We start from the raw sequence: 18,656 nt of genomic DNA, 5'->3' as shown, positions 1-18,656 counted from the left end.
TTTGAGTCACCACAGTGTTAGGGCTGCAGAACTGGGATCAACCCATGTGTTGGCCCAATGAACAACCCAAAATTCAGCCATCACCTTAGCAATAGCCAAAGCCTTCCTATGACTAATATTCATGGATATTAAGAGGCGATTTATTCAATACAGGCACACATGAGCTCTTTTGCCAGCATTTATATAATAGTATTAATCAAATAAACTTCCACCATTTATCAGTTACATAGTCAAACCCGCTCTTTTAATTTCATAATGAACTCGGATCAGAAAAATGGATTTAGCTTGGCAAAAACACGCTGAAAGATGAACAAAACAATCATATAAGAAAGGCCTTTATAATGTATAGCTGTGATACATTTCTAAAGTACACTCGCTGGGTCAAAACAACCCAATAGCTGGGTTATATTTAACCCAGCATTTTTTAGAGTGTAGTTTTTCCTATTTCTATGTGATATGTAAGACATTTTCTGTAGTTAATAAGAAACTATATGATAATAGGAGCAAACCAGCAGAGGGAACTATATGAACATCATAAGAAGGCTGCACAAACCTGAAGATCAGGGGCCGTTTTCACAAAGATTTGTTTATTATTATATTTTTTCCACTAGTAGCTCTCAAAAGGGTTCCTAGTTAGGAGTTTTTGCTTAAAACTTGTTCACAAAACTGATAAGAGCACGTTTCCCTTAGTTTTACTAACAAAATCTTAAGATAGGAGGATTTAAGCATGTTCTTTTAAATCTGCAATTTAATGTTATGCTATTTGGATATTTAATGACAAAATACTTAATACTTAAAATTAAGTAGGGATTGATGAGGGGTGGTATAAAAAAGAAATTCATGAATAAATACAAATTTAAATAACCCCCACACATTTTATGGACAAACAATTCTAATTTTGACTAATCAGTCTACAAAACATTCTCCCAAAAGGTTTGAGGATCATCAAGGTATGTTTTTCATCATCAAATTCAGATGAGCTTCAGTGTTCTTCTGGGTTAGCAGTGGTTTTCTCCTCACCCCTCTTCCATGGATGTCATTTTTGGCCAGTATTGGATTGTGGATCTATGAACAGTGATCTTTATTGGTGCAAGAGAAGCTGCAGTTCCTGCGATGCTGTCTTTGTGTCTTTTGTGACTTCCTGGATGAGCCGTCAATGTGCTTTTGGAGGAATTTCAGAAGGTCGGCCAATCTGGGAAGGTTCGCTACTATGTGCTGAGTTTTTTTTTTTTCAATTTGGAGATAATGCCTCTCACTGTGGTTCTTTGTGGAGTCCAAGAGCCTTTGAAATAACTTTGTAACCCTATCCAGACTGATATAATTTAATCACCATCTTCTTCATCATGTCTGGAATTTTCTGAAACAGTTTGGTATAAGATCCTATCCATAAAAAAAAAACTTTTCACAGCTCTATAAATACATACTTATAAGGCTACTCTATTTTCAACATACCTTTTTGTGATGTTGAACCTCAACTGAGTCAATAAAGAAATAGTCTTTAAATAGGGGCTTTTAACGGTCACATTTGCAAATTTTAGGCAAAAATTTTTGGGCAAAAACTGTCCATTCGCCATTGTGTAACGATGTATGAAGCACAGCTCACACAGAAGCCACTTTTAAACCAAACAGCTTTCTGATGGTCAGCACAGCAAATTCACTTGCTTGAGCTTGATCTGATTTGTATAGTGAATTTTTCCAAACTCATGCAAACCTCCCAATCACACAAATACCATTCATTGAAATTAATGGAATTTGCCCACAAAAATTTGCAGGGCAATGGTATATGCATGCTGTGACATGCTGTTTGAGTCTCAGTCCAAGGCCATATTTTCTTTTATAATGGTCTTGTCATTTGGACTCAACCTACTCAAGTCTCGGCATGGACTTTGATTCGAATGAGTGGGTTTTTGAGTACAGCACTGGTTTGATGCTTTAGTAACAACTAGGAGGTTATAGACATAAAGATACCTCTGGGTGGCATCGTTGGGCTTTCATACAGGTAGCATTGTTTTTCCTGTGCAAACTGACGATAGACATTACAGACAATAATAATGTCTGCAAAGTAATAACTTCTTTATACAAAGATAATTATAAATCCTATACCTAAACCACATCCTAACTGGAAATGTCCTGCATTTTTACATTTATTTTTACATTTTATTTACTGTATTTTTAGGTGTTTTTACAAATGAAGACATCCACAAACGGTGGTTTTGTCAGATTTGGCTCACTTCTGGGTACACATTTGTCTCCAATAGATGGTTAAGTAGGCACACACACACACACACACACACACAGTAATACTTCTTTTGTATGTACATAAAGCTAATTCTAACTAACCCCGAGTCAAACCATGTCTCTAAAAGAAAAGCAAAAACACTATTTTGATTCATTTCAAAAATGTATAATTTTTCCAGCCAAGGACAACTACATACATTACACATGAAAACACATGTTGCAGTGTCTGAATCCACAATAAAACAACATACATTATTTATCATTGGTGTCACTGACTCGCATTCACACTAATACTAACATATAGACCCTTTCCACATATTTGTGTTACCATTTGCTTCAGTAGCAAAAAAGCATTTCTATAACTTTACAAAACAAGAGAAATATATAGAGAGATTGATTACAGCAGTCAGAAGAAAGAAATACTGTATGTAACATTTGCCACCCCTTCCTCATGTGCAATTACACTGTAATTTAATGGCAAGGTAATATAAAACAAAGTATAGTGTTGTGTACATTCCGTACAAAAGTACATTGTAATTTAAAGAGAGAGAGAGAGAGAGAGAGAGAGAGAGAATATATATATATAAAAAAAAACATGGCTAGATTTTCAATGTTTATAAAATAAAAGTCTGTGAAAAGGGTCCATTCAACAATGTTTAGTGGATGTCTGTGCTTAAAGTTCAATTAATTAACATTATGTAATGTATTAGGTATCATGAACTAACAATAAACAATACTCACAGTGTTGATTAATGTTCTTCTACATATACTAATATATTTGTTATACATATGCTGAAAACTAAAAAAAAAACATTTCAAGTACAAACATTAATTGAATTAACATTATTACAAAATTGTATATTAATAAAACTATTAATCATAATTGTGAAACATTACTATTCATCCTAAGTACATGATAGCCTACATAATGAATTAACTAATGTTAACAAATTGAACCTTTTTGTAAAGTCTAACTTTAACAAACATCTGGAGTGTTTTTTTTTTTGTATGTAGATATACAGAGTCATACGTTCACATGCATCTGACAAACAGAAGTGCCACTAAAAAGAGTCTTGCTCCCAAAAGAGAGCTGCCTCATGGTGAGTGGCAGTGTGTTTTACACTGAAATATAATAACACGAAACACATTCTCTCTACAGCAATACAAAACATATCGGTAGAAGCTTGTTGTGGTCAAACACAAAGTCCAATTCAATTTATACTTAAATCATTCCAACAAAAAAAGTAAACGAAATTCAATCACCAATGAAAAACAAGACAACCAAGGCCCGATGGCATCTGAACAAGAAATATGTTACTGTAGGACAAGTCCTCCCCCAGATTAATTCAAATGAATGAAAGAAACCAGAATTTATGGATTCAAGGATTTCAGTGGCCTTATTGGTATCAGCAATATGTAGCATATCATTTATTTATCAGTATCAGTTTGATTAGGTCAATACTGGAAACTACTGTTTTAATATTAACTAAGTTCTTTTTATTATATATCTGCTTTTTTCTAAATAAAAATAAATACTTTATTTTATTAAACAATATATTTTCCAGTTTTTGACTGTACATTAAGTGTTTTGATGCCTGATTCCACTAAATTCACTTTAAGTACATGGTATTTTAGATTTAAAAACAGGAAAAAAAAAACATAATAGATTTATAATATTAACTATGATATCGGTTTTTGGTCGTAACAGGAAAATAACCAACTGTTGGTAACAGCAACTTTTTTGTGTCTCAATGAATTTTCTGGTTTGAACTTGTTGCAGTTTTTTTAAGAGGCTTGATTGGGGAAAACTCCATATCCCATGGTGCACTGGGCTCGATTCACATTCAACCATGTCCTGATTTTGGCGTTAACAGTTTGTTGTAATGTGTGTGTGTGTGTGTGTGTGTTATATACCAAGTACATTGTTACACCTGGGTAACATGCAGGTCTTCATCTTGTGGGATATCCAGAGGCTGTGTTACGCCGCTTCTGAATTGCCATGGTGACGAGTCGTCAGCGTTTACTTGAAGAAGATTTGGGGCGACTCCTGCAGCGACAGGCGCGCTCGTGGCCCCAGGCGCAGGCTGTTCAGGTCTGGCCCCTCCCACACCATGCTGAGGGCCCGAGGGGGAACGGCATTCTGGGTAATGGAGTTCAGTGGGGAGGGGTGAGCAAGGAGTTGAGAGGCTCTGTTCATTGGAGTAGAAGACGGAGGTGGGTTCAGCGTGCTCCTGTGGAGATTGAGGAACGGTTACAGAACGCAGTGTCAGTCAGGACAAAGGAAACCGCTTTGGTAGAAAGGGAAGATGGAGGAAAAATCTCAAGAACAAGAGCAGGTGAAGCAAGAGGAAGAGCAGGAAGTTTAGTACATGGGCGGCAGTCACGTCAGCGAGCAGTGGCAGTGAAAGCTACAGCAGATTGGACGTTGGAGATCAGTCTGGGATATAGCAGGAACAGGACAGCTGCTAGGCTTGTGTTTGGGTTGTTAGTGTCTCAGTGTCACGTTTAATCTCTGAAAGGGACAAATGAGAGGAGACAGCATTCGAGGAAGGCACAGACAGAAAAAGGATTCAACATATAAAGGCAGGTAAAATAAAAAGCTCTGAGGAGACCGTTTTCATTTTTATTATTTTTAAATTCAAAACTAAAGGCCTGTCAACAAAAAGACGTTCATTCTAATTTCCCTTTTTTTTGCATTGGTCTGAACAGAAATGCAAAAACATTATATAAAAATAGCTAAAAACGAACTCAATTTTTTTGACGAACATTTGTGTTGGTGTGAACAGGCCTTGACATTAATGAAATCTCTTGTGAAAAAGAAGCATACTTAAGAATTCTTTTAAAAAAAAGAGTAATTATTATGGAAACAATATGCTTCAAAAGAACATGCTTAAGTGCAAAATGAATTTAACTGCATGCTATTTACAATTAAATGAATATTAATTATAGCTTAAATGTATTTTACATGCAGTTAGTTGAACTCTGTGCTTCTTTGATGCACTTCAGTAGGACTTAAGTACATTTTGATATGTAATTTCATAATTATGTCTGAAATATGGCTAAAGTGACAAGCATTTATAGTAAACTGAAATATGCTTAAGCAATTTTTATTGAAACTTGTATGTCATGTTTTAAAACATTTGTAATAGCACATTTGTAATGATAAAGTTGTAAGTTTGTACATTTAAACTATCAATAACACATCAAAGAGTTAACAATTACAATTACTGTAAGTACTTCACATGTGCTTTAGTATGTTAGTCAATTAATCAAAATAAGTGTTAATAGTGTACTTTCTGGGTGAGCTATCCCTTGTGAAAAAGAAGTTTGCTTACTTGTATTGAATATGCACTTAAGTATATTTTAAAAACTTTACTTGCAGATAATATAATATTTATGAAATTAAGTGTACTTAAAAAGACTGTTTCTTAAAAGTGTACTTAAGTACACTTCTTTTTAAGTACACTTAACTTCATAAATATTATATTATCTGCAAGTAAAGTTTTTAAAATATACTTGAGTGCATAAGTGCATATTCAATACAAGTAAGCAAACTTCTTTTTCACAAGGGATAGCTCACCCAGAAATGAAAACTCTGCCATCATTTCTTCATCCTTTGTTACTCCAAACCTGTATGACTTTCTTTTTTTATGTGGAAGTGTATGCATATTTTAAATCAACACCATGAGGGTGAGTAAATTATGACAGACTTTTATTATTTTTTTTGTGAACTATGCCTTAAATGGTGCACTAAGTCATTTTTATTTATGTTTTGCTAGCGTTTTCATCTTCATTAGTGTTCATTATCTTCATTGCCTTTAAAAACTTGTTCAAATTACAAGGCTGGCGATGTGACCTCAACATGATAGATTAAAACAGCTTTTCCTAGTCACATATGACTAGAGTACATTATTTCAAAGAGATTTGATTGAAATATATAAATAAATAAATAAATAATTGACTTAGTGCATCGTTAATACTGACATTTAGATGTAAATGTAGTAATGTGCTGTAATAAATTAAAAAAAATAAAACATTTTTTTAAAAGAAAAACAGGTGAGGTTAAGAAATGGATTGTAAACTGTAAGTAAATGGAAGTTAAATGTGGGCATCAAACATGATGAATACAAAATGATATGACAGATTAGATAATATGTTGAAGATAATATATACTATATGATGAAAAAATGTTATGTAATAGTAACACTTTAGTTTAGAATATATGTTTCACTGAGCCTTGGACAGCAGTTTTTTTTTTTTTTTTCACATTTTGAATCAGTTTTTTTTTTATATTATGTTTTTGTTTTCATTTTTTTATTTCAGTTTTGGTTTATTTTAGTACATCAAGTTAAACTAAATTAAACTGAGAAATGCTACCTTCGTAACTAGATTAAATAAACGGTTTTTTTTTTTCGATATTTAATTTGATTTCAGTTAACGTTTATTTTATTTCAAGTAACTTTCTACTTTTATGGTTGTGATTTTAGCTTCAGTTTTAGTTTTAGTTGACTATAATAACCCTGTGATACAGAAGTGTGGGTAATCAGATGAATGTGTGAGATGTTTAGTATGGATGTACCAAAGTATATTAAAAGAGAAAATGGGGATGATGGATGTCAAAGGTCACTATAGAATGACATGAAGGTTTGGTTTTAGTTTGGTTTGTCTGCGGGGGTTGGATTATTTAGGTGAGGCACCTCTACCCTGCTCAGATCTAGCTCTAAAGTCTAAGCAGGGGCTGGATGCAAACAAACAGGGACAAAGCGCAAGGGGTTTGTTCTCAACACATACGTGCTGCATTCACCACTGCAGGATGTATACCTCTGTATACAAGGGTTTGAGAGCCGCCGGGCCTGACGCATCTGTAACATAGCGCACATTCATTAGGCACCGACACGGCAGAAAAAGAGAACAGAGACAGACAGGCACAAAGAGGATATACTAGAATGGGCAGTCTGGTAAATCGGGCCAGTTTTTGAGCGGACAATGACAAATGTTTAATTTTAGGGTAAACTATCCTTTTGGTCATTCCAGCAGTAAACATAAATGAGTGACGTTTGAAGAGACACATGGTTGGGCTGGACATGGACAGGATGTGTGGCTACAAAACACTTCACAAAAGACAAATCAAACCGGAAGAGCACAAAACAGAGGAGAACTCGGAATGTCACTAAACAATGTCAATTCTTACAGAGGCTGCTGAGCGTCCAGGACCCCGTTGGGCCACTATGGCCCCAGAGATAGCCTTGATCCAGCCGTGCATCTCGTCTGGGCTGTCCGACTGAGACAGAGAAAATACAGACAGCTTTCATTTTTGTTAAAATGTTTAACGTTTAAAAACAATCGATTAAAACATTTATTCATGCTTGAAATGATTTAGATCAGTGGCTCTCAAAACTTTGAGACAAAGAGCCATTTCAGATTAAAAGGTAACATAACATAAACTTATCGTTCTGATCACAAATGTGATTTCCAGTCATTTTATTCAGACAAGAAATCAGGTTTTTGCTGCTAAAAATGAGTCAAGAAATATAAATGTTATATTCCATCTGATATAAAATTTCTAAAGATGTAATGTGTCTCCACTGCAAATAAAGTAACGTAATGGGACAAAACTAAACAATAGCCAAAACTATTGTCCCATTGCAATAAAAGTTGTTTACATTAAAAACACAGAGTCCTATGATAAAACACAGAAAGCAATATTAAAGGGTTTATATATTTATATGCATTAAAGGTGCATTAAATTACTCAAAAGAGAATATGCATTTATACAAAACATAAAATTTGATGGACCCCAAACTTTTGAAAAGTAGCGTGTTTTCACAAATCACTTCATCCCTTTATGCTTTATTATACTTTACTTTGATTTTCTGATTTAAAAAAAAAATGAAAGTCAGTGTTTTAGTGCCATGTTAAAATAAAATAAAGAAAAATCTTCTAATAGTATGATAAAATAAGTGTTATTATGTTTAAAATAATCACTGCTTTAAAATTTTCGTCACAACTTTATTTTTCAAAACTACTTTGTTGAAAAACACTTTTGAGACTATTCTAAAATCATATAAAGCAACATTATTATTTTTTAACCCGCCACTAAAACACTACTGTAAGAAAGAGTATGCATTTAGTTTACCATCAAACATTGAGGCACAGCCTAATAGAAAGGGTGAAGAATTAATATGAATTAAATAATAAGAATTAATGCATTTCTACCTGAATGTAGAAAGTTCTTGAGGTAGTAACCAGTTCAAAAAGATTGTCCCTCATCATCAAGTCACTAAAAACACAAATCAGTATTAGACACAACAGAATTATGGGTAAAATCCAAAGCTGCTGAAACAGCACAGCAGCACAGATGCATGATAGGAATGCTGTTATTGTTTATTACTGTTTGTTTGCTCACTATTATGAAAGGTCTGCCCAAGTCCCAAACAGCATAACTTTGAAACACTGTGAACTGTCACATGTTAGCACTAAGATAAACTTCTGGAGTAAATAAAAATATAACAAATGTAATGTTTGCCTGACCTATCCAGACAGAACACATACATCACCATGACGTCTGTTCAGAGTGTGTGTTTTCATCAAGAAGATGCCATTTTTAAAAGGTTAGATATTGCTAACGTCACTAATGAAATATTAGATACCTTAAAAAACCTGAATAAATAGTAAATAAACATTTTCTAACAAAAAGTGTAAAGTTACAAGTAGAAAAAATGAAAAATGCACAAAGAACTTGTATGGAGATTTTTCCATCTACAGATTTTTCCCTGACCTTCTTTTCTCTGTAATTTAAGGGTGCTCACTATTCCTGAAAAACACAATCACTACTTAGCAGTAGTTATTGCGACAGGCCTAACTACAAGTAAACCATTGAGACAGTAATTGAGTAGGATTTGTTTACACAGTTTATCTCTGGCTCAAACAGAGGTGTATGTATGGGGCACGACTTCCTTTTTGAGGAACACTGAATGACAAGGGGTGTGGCAGAAGTGTATTTGGAAACCATTTTTGAAAACAAAACAAGACGAAGCAAAACAAGACAAAAAAAAAAAACTAAACAAAACTAAAGTAAACTAACATTATGACTAAACAAAACAAAAAGAAAACAAAACCAAAAACAACAAAACAAAACAAAAGCACAAATGAAGCACTACTGACCTTTGTTTACACTCCTGCACCTTGTTCACTTCTTTCAGAGGAATAACTCGTAATGGCTCTCGCTCCTAAAAACAAAGTTTCATTCAGTAATGTATTAAATATTGTCTTTATTTCATGTGAATGATTGAACAAGCACTGAGCAAACATTCCAGCCATGCTGAGTGTGTGCAGTGAGGAAGTGCAGGCCCGAGCAGGGTGCTGCACTGAGCGCAAGCCTGTGATTATCAGCCCTGAAATAGCCTTTATTGACATCTACTGTATGATTTAGCCTTTGACCAAGCCTCCTTCCTATGCCTGCCCTCCTCACATACACACACACACACACACAGAGAGAGAGAATCAGTTGCTTCCTGTTCTCTTGCCGAAGCTGTAACAAGTTCTTGTCACCTACGACATCACAGTTGTCTTTTCCTATGGTGTTTAACAAATCCAGTACTTTAGAACCACAGATCGTAGTCCATTAGCTTCTAATTAGATTGACGGAAATCTGAATACAGTTACACTCTAAAAAATGCTGGGTTAAATACAACCAAGTGCTGGGTTAAATAGGGACAAACCCAGCAAATGGGCTGTTTTGACCCAGCGGTTGGGTTACTACACTGTAAAAAAAAAAATCTTAAAAAAACGGTAATTTTCTGGCAGCAGGGGCGCCAGAAAATGTCTGTTAAAAAACAGAAAAAAACTGTTCTAAAAAAAATGTAGATAATGGTGTCAGAAATTGACGCAGCTGTTATTCATGTATTGAAAGAGGCCAGCAGGTTATAAAAAAAAACAACTTTATTTTAACGGTTACTTTTTTTAAATTGACGTTTAAAATCTGTTAAAAAAACAGATATTTAGTGTATTCCGTTTATACAGATTTTCTTTGTTAAATCATGTTACACATTTCAATAAACAGTTTATTGTTGCAATTTTAATACATGGTTTCTGTAATTTAAAAAAACAGGGAAAACACTGTAAAATTTATTGGCAAAAACTGTAAAAAAAAAAACTTTTTTTTACAGTCGACCCAGAAGGTTGGGTTAAACATTTAACCCAACCGCTGGGTCAAAACAGCCCAATTGCTGGGTTTGTCCCTATTTAACCCAGCACTGGGTTGTATTTAACCCAGCATTTTTTAGAGTGTAAGGTTTGGTTCAGTTTAAATAGATTTGATTTCATACAATTATCTTTGTATGATTTGTGACAGTTTCACAATTGAAAATAGGTCAAGAATTGTATTCTGGATATGAAATCAAACATTCACAGTAAGTTTTGTAAGACTTTGTAAGATTTTGCTAATATGACTAACTCCAAGTAATAACTGCATTGGATTTTCACTGTCAGAGGAAAAAGATCAGTTTAATAGTCTCTGCTATTCTTAACTTCATGGGAATAAAAATAATTAGGCTACTATAAATCCGTGGGAAATAATGTTTCTCAAAAATGTTCAACAGGAAGTTTGAACAGTGGAACAAATTTCCATTGTTCTGCCCCCTCAGTCAAAACAATTTATAACCGTTTACCATGATTTTAAACCACTACAGCCGAAAAGTGAGCCAATGATGGTTTCTTTATCAGACATGAAGACATGGCAGTCACTTTATTTTAGTGGAAACATGTCATATGCTAACCAATTGTCCTTCCATCGATACTCCAATGAGTTGAGTGATATTATAGGCTTCTCACTCCTGAAACTGTTAACCCAGTGTCACATTCAATCCTGGATTATGAAACTGTTAATTTACCAAACCTATACCTGTAGGGTAAGTGATTGACACTGCTCTCATACTGTGATTTGGAGCAGGGCTTCATATCTCAGGGTCAAAAGTGGTGTTAACCTTTTCAAAAAATACAAGTGGCTTTGACCTGGGGTTAGGCAATTTAATCATAGCATTAAGAAGACAGAAATTACAACAAAGAAAATATATAATTGAATATTTGGTTCCACTTTATATTCTATATTTACATCAAAAAAATAATTGCTTGGTACAGTGTCCTTATTATGATCATGTTGTACTGCAAAACAATTTTGCTGCTATTGAGGTGGGATACGGTTAAGGTTTCGGATATTATGGTTAGGTTTAAAGTAGAGTCAGCAGTGTAATTATAGATATAATTACAGAAATAGTTAATGAATTAAAATGACATTTTTTAAAATCTAAGTACAGCGTAAAAACAAGCGTGTACATAAGTGCATTGTATCAAATGATTCATTTAAATGTTAGTACACCGCAGTTAAAGATACTTAATATAAAGTGATTCTGAATCACAACTCACATTTGTGACTAAAATAAATGTATGCAAACTGTAAAATATATTTAGGAGCATGTGCAAATAAAAAAGTCCCCAGGGGTCTTTAAAAAGTGGAAAAAAAAAAAAATCATAAGGTCATAAAGTCTTAAATATCTTGGTATAACATGGCATAACAAACATCTTAATTGTAATTTTGAGAGGTCTTTAATTTCAGGACGGAATAAGAATTGCGATGCAGTCTAATGTGTTTATTAAACTTCATATGGCTATAATGTAACTTTTTTTTTTCAAATTAGGGCGCTGCACTTTTTAAATTAAAACCGCAGCGCTTGTATATTCTACAGGCTCGCAGTTTCAAAATATAGATTTTAATAGTATCAGCAAAATAATCTATTTATTACAGTACTGTATTGCTCCCCTAAAGTTCTTTAATGCGCTCCTAAATTTTTCAACTTAAGAAATTTTTCAACTCCTTGGTAAAAAAAGTATGCATCAAGCCCTGCGGATATTTTTAACATCATAGAATTATATTTGTTTCTAAAACGTAATTATGAATTCCTCAAAATTCTAATGAAATTTAAGAGGAAGATGTGCTTCCAGTGTAGTCCTAAAGCAATCACCACTGATACAGACATGTTTAGACACAGTCAGCCTGTTGACACACAGCAAGAGGAATTCATATCACTGTGAACAAGTTCAAACAACCACCAGGGTACACACACACACACACACACACACACGGTCTTATAGCCTCCACTGGACACAAGCTTTCACTCCCACATGAGTCACTGGTCTAATTCTGGGGGCACATATGTAAATACACTTCATTGGTGAAATGTGATTGGACACAGGCTCAGATGGCATGAACAATACACAGGCCGGACTTTCACTTATCAGATGGGAGCTTATAGACGGGCTCATAGACGCACAGGTGCAAAACACAATGAAAACAAAGAGCTGGACAGGTCAATGGGTTTGAGAAGAATTCAAGGTCAACAGCATTGTGCAAGACTCTAGAGAGATGCAGGAGCAGGAAGCAAGAGAGGGAGAGACTAACCATGTCTGATTTGAAGTAGCTTAGTGCATTGTCATCCAGCAAGAAGTATCTCCTTTTCCAGTTTTTCATCTAGAGAAAGACAGAAAGACGTATCTGACCAAAAGAAAGCTGCCAGGTTTGAAAGCTACTTTGTGTGAGCTATGCTAGGCTAGATATTGGATCTTTTTTGTCTGCAAAACTTCACCTAAATTTCGCTAATGTGAACACACTATAAAGCCTACTGTATTATATTTGATAAGCACATTTTTAAGACCTCTAAATTGTCAACATGATCATGCTGAATTTTTGTACAAAGGTTAATACTTTTTTAGCAAGTAAAAGGCCTTTTATTACAATTTTAAAAACCCTTCAGGTTGCGGTACATGTGTCTTTTTTTCTGTGGTATCTATACATATTTTTATAAAGTAAACACAAGAATAACCTTAGTATATTGTAAGTAATATTTCAGGATGATCATTTACTTGAATGAAGAAACTTTGGTTTCTGTGATTATCCATACATCATGTTAAAATTGATCAAATATGATTCATCAAGCTTTCGTAGAATGTTTATTTGTCCATCTCTCAATCATCACTATATTGCATTACATTTTGTCCCCCACAATAAAAACTATAGAACTTTGAAAACTAAGTATTTGATCAAATAAAACTAGGTATTTAGAGACCATCTTACTAAGATATACTGTTGTGAGATATAGAGTGACGATTTTATTTTATTTATATGCATTTTATGTAAGTAGTCTGCTATACTGTTATGCTATCAGAATTGTATTTTACTTTTTTGTCATATAAATATCAGCAACTGCATCAAATTGCATATTTCTGCTCAGTTCAGGCCTCTGAACAAATGTGAGGTGTTTTATCCCCTCCTCGAGTATGACCTCCATATTCTATATCATATTACACGAGCCCTAAAAGTCTGATGTATGAAATATGATACTCGACAAAAAACACATATACAAACTTCTTCTGCACTTTTTACTCACCACAGCTCCCTGTTTGACACAATATCCAGCTTTAATGACCGACTGGTCTTGGTTACTCCGGCTCAGGTAAAATGGCAGCTGACCAGGAGGTTTCCTCATCCCGCTCTTGTCTGCACCATTCTGACCTTCCCCCTTTTCCTGAGAGCCAGTGACATACAACAATGTTGATTACATCCATTTTTTGTTCAAATGCATTGCATTAGCTACATCAGTAATGATACTGCACAAACACATGGTAAAAATATCATGGTACTGAATGATACCTCTTTTAATTAAAGTATAAAGCATCTGATTATCATGGAACTGCTCAGTGTTTTTTTACCCGATTTTGTTTTTGCATCTTTAATATATGTTAATGTGTCATGAGGTTAAATGACCTGTGTGGTGGTGATGATGGGCACTCCTGCAATGATTTCGGTCTTGTAGGACACTTGTTTCGTGGCACCCGATGTGTCCACACATGCTTCTGCTGTATTATGGGCCACCTGCTCACCTGACTTTGGCACCTGGAGAAGAAGAGAGAAAAGACAAACAAGCGTAACAAATTTGCATTCTTTATATATTTACAAGTTATTTAATACAAAAAGATCTGACAAGGACAATCAATTTTAAATCAAACCATTCCCATTTGGGGTCCATACATATGTTTGCCAAAAGATTTGACCAAAATATGTAAATAAGAGGACTGACCAGAGCTGACAGTTTCTCTTTAAATACAAAATTAGATATCAGCTTCTTTGTAAAGCTTACAGATTCACAAAACAACGTACATGGACATGCTCAAAGTGTTAAAATTAAATTATTTAAAATGAGCAGGGAGCTTGTAAAAATAAACCTCCGTCGCTTGTTTCTAATGTTGTGATCTACAGAGCTGTAGGTGCTACACACAGCCAGAAACAGCATAAGGTTGGAAGAACTTTGACACATACAGTTTGGAGTCAGTAAGAATTTTAAGAAATTAAGATTTTCATTCAGCGAGGACACATTACATTAATCAAAATTGACAATAAAGACATTTATAATGTTATAAGATTTCTATTTCAAATAAATGCTGTCCTATTTAACTTTATATTCATCTAAGAATTTTGAAAAAAAAAAAAAATGTATCATGGTTTCCACAAAAATATCAAGCAGCACAACTGTACTGCACCAAATCAGCATATTAGAATGATTTCTGAGGGATCATTTGAGACTGAAGACTAGAGTAATGGCTGCTGAAAATTAAGCTTTGCTATAAATGTAATACATTACATTTTAAATATATTAACATTGAAAACTAATATATAAATATTTTTTAAAATGTTACTTAAATTTAAATTATATTTCACAATATTACTGTTTTTACTGTACTTTTGATCAAATAAATGCAGCACTGGTGAGTATTAGAGACTTCTTAAACATCTTACTGATGCCAATTACTTTTTCTTATGTTGAGGAATAGTATGTAGCAAAGTTTTTAATGCTTTTCATGTTGTTGCAAAAAAAACTCTGAAATTTAGACTAGACAAAACTAGACATTTTTTTCTCCCTCAGTGTAAATGAATAATTTGTCCTTCTGGTTCAGCCGATGCAGTGATCAACCGCTTGCTAGTATAGACTGACTGACACTACAGCTGCTTCTGTGGGGATGGCAGTTCATCGTTTAGTGCCTTCAGGCCAAAAAAACACTTCCCTCATCAATACACCATCACTACACATGCTGTCTCTGACCCAAAACAAGCTGCCAGTTCTAATCATGTTAGCATCCAACGGCAAACAAATCCTGCAATGAATGATAATACTGCTATTAACATTCAAACCATGTTTTTAGCAGCATCTTCATTATGATTTGACATTGTCCATTTTGAATATTCTGATTATGTATGCATCATAGATGACCTAACGTGTTTAAGCTGATTGAAGATGATCAAGCCAATATTATCAACCTTTTAGATAGCTGGCATATACCAATATGAATTGAAATTTCCAGCAAAAGAACGGCAAGAACCTGTACTGTGTATCTCTTTTTTCACAATAGAGGTTGTGATGTAATCAATAGGAGTGTGAATTGATTTGATTCATGATTCAATGGTTTTTGAAATCTAAAACACTTTTTTTTTTCAAACTGAGAACAATTCAATTTGATTTGATAGACAAACCAATTCCATTAATAATTTGATTCAGTGTTTTTAGCATGCATTTCAGCATGCATAAGATTCTTTAAATACTTCCCCTAATGTGCCTAAATGAAAAAAAAGGAGAAAAATGTTCAACTAAGAATATGAGGTCAGCTAAGAATAAGAGGTCACTGTACTATAAAATCATTCTCAAAACTTTGTCGTTAGTCTAAAAACAGCTTATATTGAAGGCAGTCTGCCAAACGACAGCTTTTGGAATGTTCCACTCTATGATGTAATAGTGTGGCTAAACACCGCCTCCACAGAAGATGATCAACGCCTGCTTCTACATCGCTGCCTGTTTAGCCCCGCCCACCAATTCGCACATGTAGTGTTTAAGAGAGAGGCGAACGTGCAGGTCTGCGCAGAAACCAAGCGATAAAGATGGCTCTGAAGACACGATGCTGTGCAGTGCCAAATTGTTAAAAACAGTGTTTGCGTTGCCTTCCTTCTGATTCAAACGGAAAAAGTGAATGAATTTGAAATTTATTTTTAATAAAGATCCAGACAGCGTCAGTAAGAAAAACAAAGAAGTTTGTTCACTTAATTTTACCACGGATTCGTTTACAAACAAGGCACAAATCGATGCAGGATTTTCCAAAAGATTGAAAATAAAGGAAGATGCTGTGCCGACTATATTGGGTGCGACAGTAATGTCACAACACAAGTCTGAGTAATTATTTTCATTACGTATAGTCACTATTGCTTTGTCGCTTCTTACAGATCGTTTGATATGTATTGAGGTATTTTATGCGTTTTTTACCTAAATCACAGCAGCGTCCATATATGAGGAATGTACGATGTCAAACAAACCCAACTATTAGCCAATCATAGCAGTTGACACATACTTCCGAGTCTACAATCTGCCACGCCTATTCAAACAAAGCGTTCTGATGAGGGGTTTAAAAACAGGACAGAAAATAGCTTATTACTTCTAAATTATGCTTTTTGATGTACAAAATCTTGATAACATAAGTGGACCTCAGAGAACAGTGCAAAATAAAAGAACAAAGGCAGTTCATGACCCCTTTAAAGACCTTTTTTTTCCGAAAATAAACTAAAAATGTCATTAGTAACTTAATCCAAATATCACAACATAAACAGCATCAAACTACTTTTCGTTACTTTTATAAGACAGTAGATGATTAGATGTTTTCTACAGCATTTTACAGCAGTGCTGGGAGAGTGTCATTTGCTCATTGCCATACTGTGTCCCTGTTAATGCATGACAACATTGCTTTGTTTGCTGTGTAGTCAAGACATCTGCAAATATGATTAAAAGATGAATATGAGACAAAACTACAGAATGTCACATTTTATTATTAGCTGTTTCAACATACATGTTTTACCAAATAAAAAGCACTTATGATGTGAGCATAAGTATTGGAACAGTTGAACTTAAGGCAGATGTAAAAGGTTAAAAGCTATTATTTAGTTGCAGATCCCTTGCGTGCAATAGACATCACCAGACTCTTGGTCTTATCCTTTGAAATGCATTTCCCAGCCTTTAATGCAGCCAATTACAACTGTTGCTTGTTTTGGGGAGTTTCTGCCTTTAGTCTCCTCTTTGGCTGATGAAATTCATGTTCAACCAGGTTTAAATCTGGAGATGGAATTGGGCAATCTAAGGCCTTCTATTTCTTTGCCCTGGTAAACTTCTTGACTGAACTGGAAGGGTGTTTTGGGTCATTGTCCTGAAGCAATATGAAGTGCTTTCTGGTGAGTCTGGTGTCATTTTCTTGAATATTGGTAGCCAAGATGGTTTTGTACCCTTCCAAATTCATTCTGCTACTGTCATCATACATTAAGTCATCATTAAAATTGAGAGGGCCTCTTCCAGAGACAGCCATGCATGCCCATGCCATGCACAACCTCCACCATGCTTTATAGATGAGGCTGTATGCTTAGGATCATTTGCAGTTCCCTTTTTTCTCCACACTTTTGCTTTCCCATCACTTAGATAAAGGTTCATCTTTGTCTCATCTGTCCATAAATCTCAGTTCCAAAACTCTACTGGCTCACCTTTGTGCTTTTTTGCAAACTAATCTTGCCTTTCTATTTTTGGTGCTGGTCAGAGGTTTGCATCTTGCTGTGTCACCTCTGTCATTCTGTGTCAAAGTCTCATGCGGACAGTAGATTGTCAGAGCATCACCCCAGCTTTCTGGAGGTTGTTGGTGATTTTACAGACACATTTTTTTTTGGGGGGGGTATTTTCACAGCTTTTATTATTTGTCTGTCATCAACTACTGTTGTTTTTCTCAGCTGATCAGGTCTTGGTTGGTTGCTGATGTCGCCGGTGGTTTCCAAACTCTTGATTTCTTCATGCCCTTTGTTTTTGCTATAGCTCAAATTGACTTCCTCTTTTCTTTTAGCATCCAAATTGCTTGCTTTTCTCTCAAAGTCAGCCCCCTTGTCTTCATCCTGATTTGTGTGTGTTGTCATCAAATGCAAGAAGCAATGGGTATAACTGATACGACACATTTTCTGCTTTTAAAATCGGAACAATTAATGCAACAGGACACAGCTGATCACTTAGAAAGACCTGTGAGGCAACTGTCCCATTATTTATGCTCACATCAGATAGGGGGATGAAACTCTAGAAGTGCTGATCTTCTTAGCTGGTAAAATATCTGTGTTGAATCACCCAATAATAAAATGTGACATTCTGTAGTTTTGTCTCATATTCATCTTTTAATCATATTTACAGATTTCTTGACTCCACAGCAAACAGAGCAATTTTGTCTTTACTGTCCTAATACTTATGGAGGGCACTGTATGTATATATACTATATATATATATATATATATATATATATATATA

At 34.6% G+C, this 18,656-nt stretch overlaps 1 protein-coding gene across 5 annotated transcripts in view; it reads right to left on the bottom strand.

Annotated features, from left to right (window-relative positions):
* Positions 1–3,136: 3,136 nt before the first annotated feature.
* Positions 3,137–18,656, bottom strand: part of plekha1b (pleckstrin homology domain containing, family A (phosphoinositide binding specific) member 1b) — a 45,305-nt gene continuing 29,785 nt past the window's right edge. Inside the window, exons 6-13 of one of the 5 annotated variants that reach the window (XM_016522949.1) lie at positions 14,057–14,185; positions 13,680–13,817; positions 12,695–12,763; positions 9,403–9,467; positions 8,455–8,518; positions 7,430–7,519; positions 7,030–7,100; positions 4,180–4,469 (exon numbers count right to left, since the gene is read on the bottom strand). In XM_016522949.1, the coding sequence (XP_016378435.1) occupies positions 4,259–4,469; positions 7,030–7,100; positions 7,430–7,519; positions 8,455–8,518; positions 9,403–9,467; positions 12,695–12,763; positions 13,680–13,817; positions 14,057–14,185 (837 nt within the window). In that variant the 3' untranslated portion in view covers positions 4,180–4,258. Of the gene's footprint in view, positions 4,751–7,029; positions 7,101–7,429; positions 7,520–8,454; positions 8,519–9,402; positions 9,468–12,694; positions 12,764–13,679; positions 13,818–14,056; positions 14,186–18,656 lie in introns of all 5 variants that reach the window. The other 4 variants (XM_016522950.1, XM_016522951.1, XM_016522948.1 and 1 more) reach the window with 4 other exon arrangements.

This window comes from Sinocyclocheilus rhinocerous, unplaced genomic scaffold (genome assembly GCF_001515625.1).
Source record: "Sinocyclocheilus rhinocerous isolate Xijiao unplaced genomic scaffold, SAMN03320098_v1.1 scaffold419, whole genome shotgun sequence".
Lineage (NCBI taxonomy): Eukaryota > Metazoa > Chordata > Actinopteri > Cypriniformes > Cyprinidae > Sinocyclocheilus > Sinocyclocheilus rhinocerous.
Note: the sequence above shows the minus strand (reverse complement) of the source record. Positions and strands in the feature narration are given on the sequence as shown.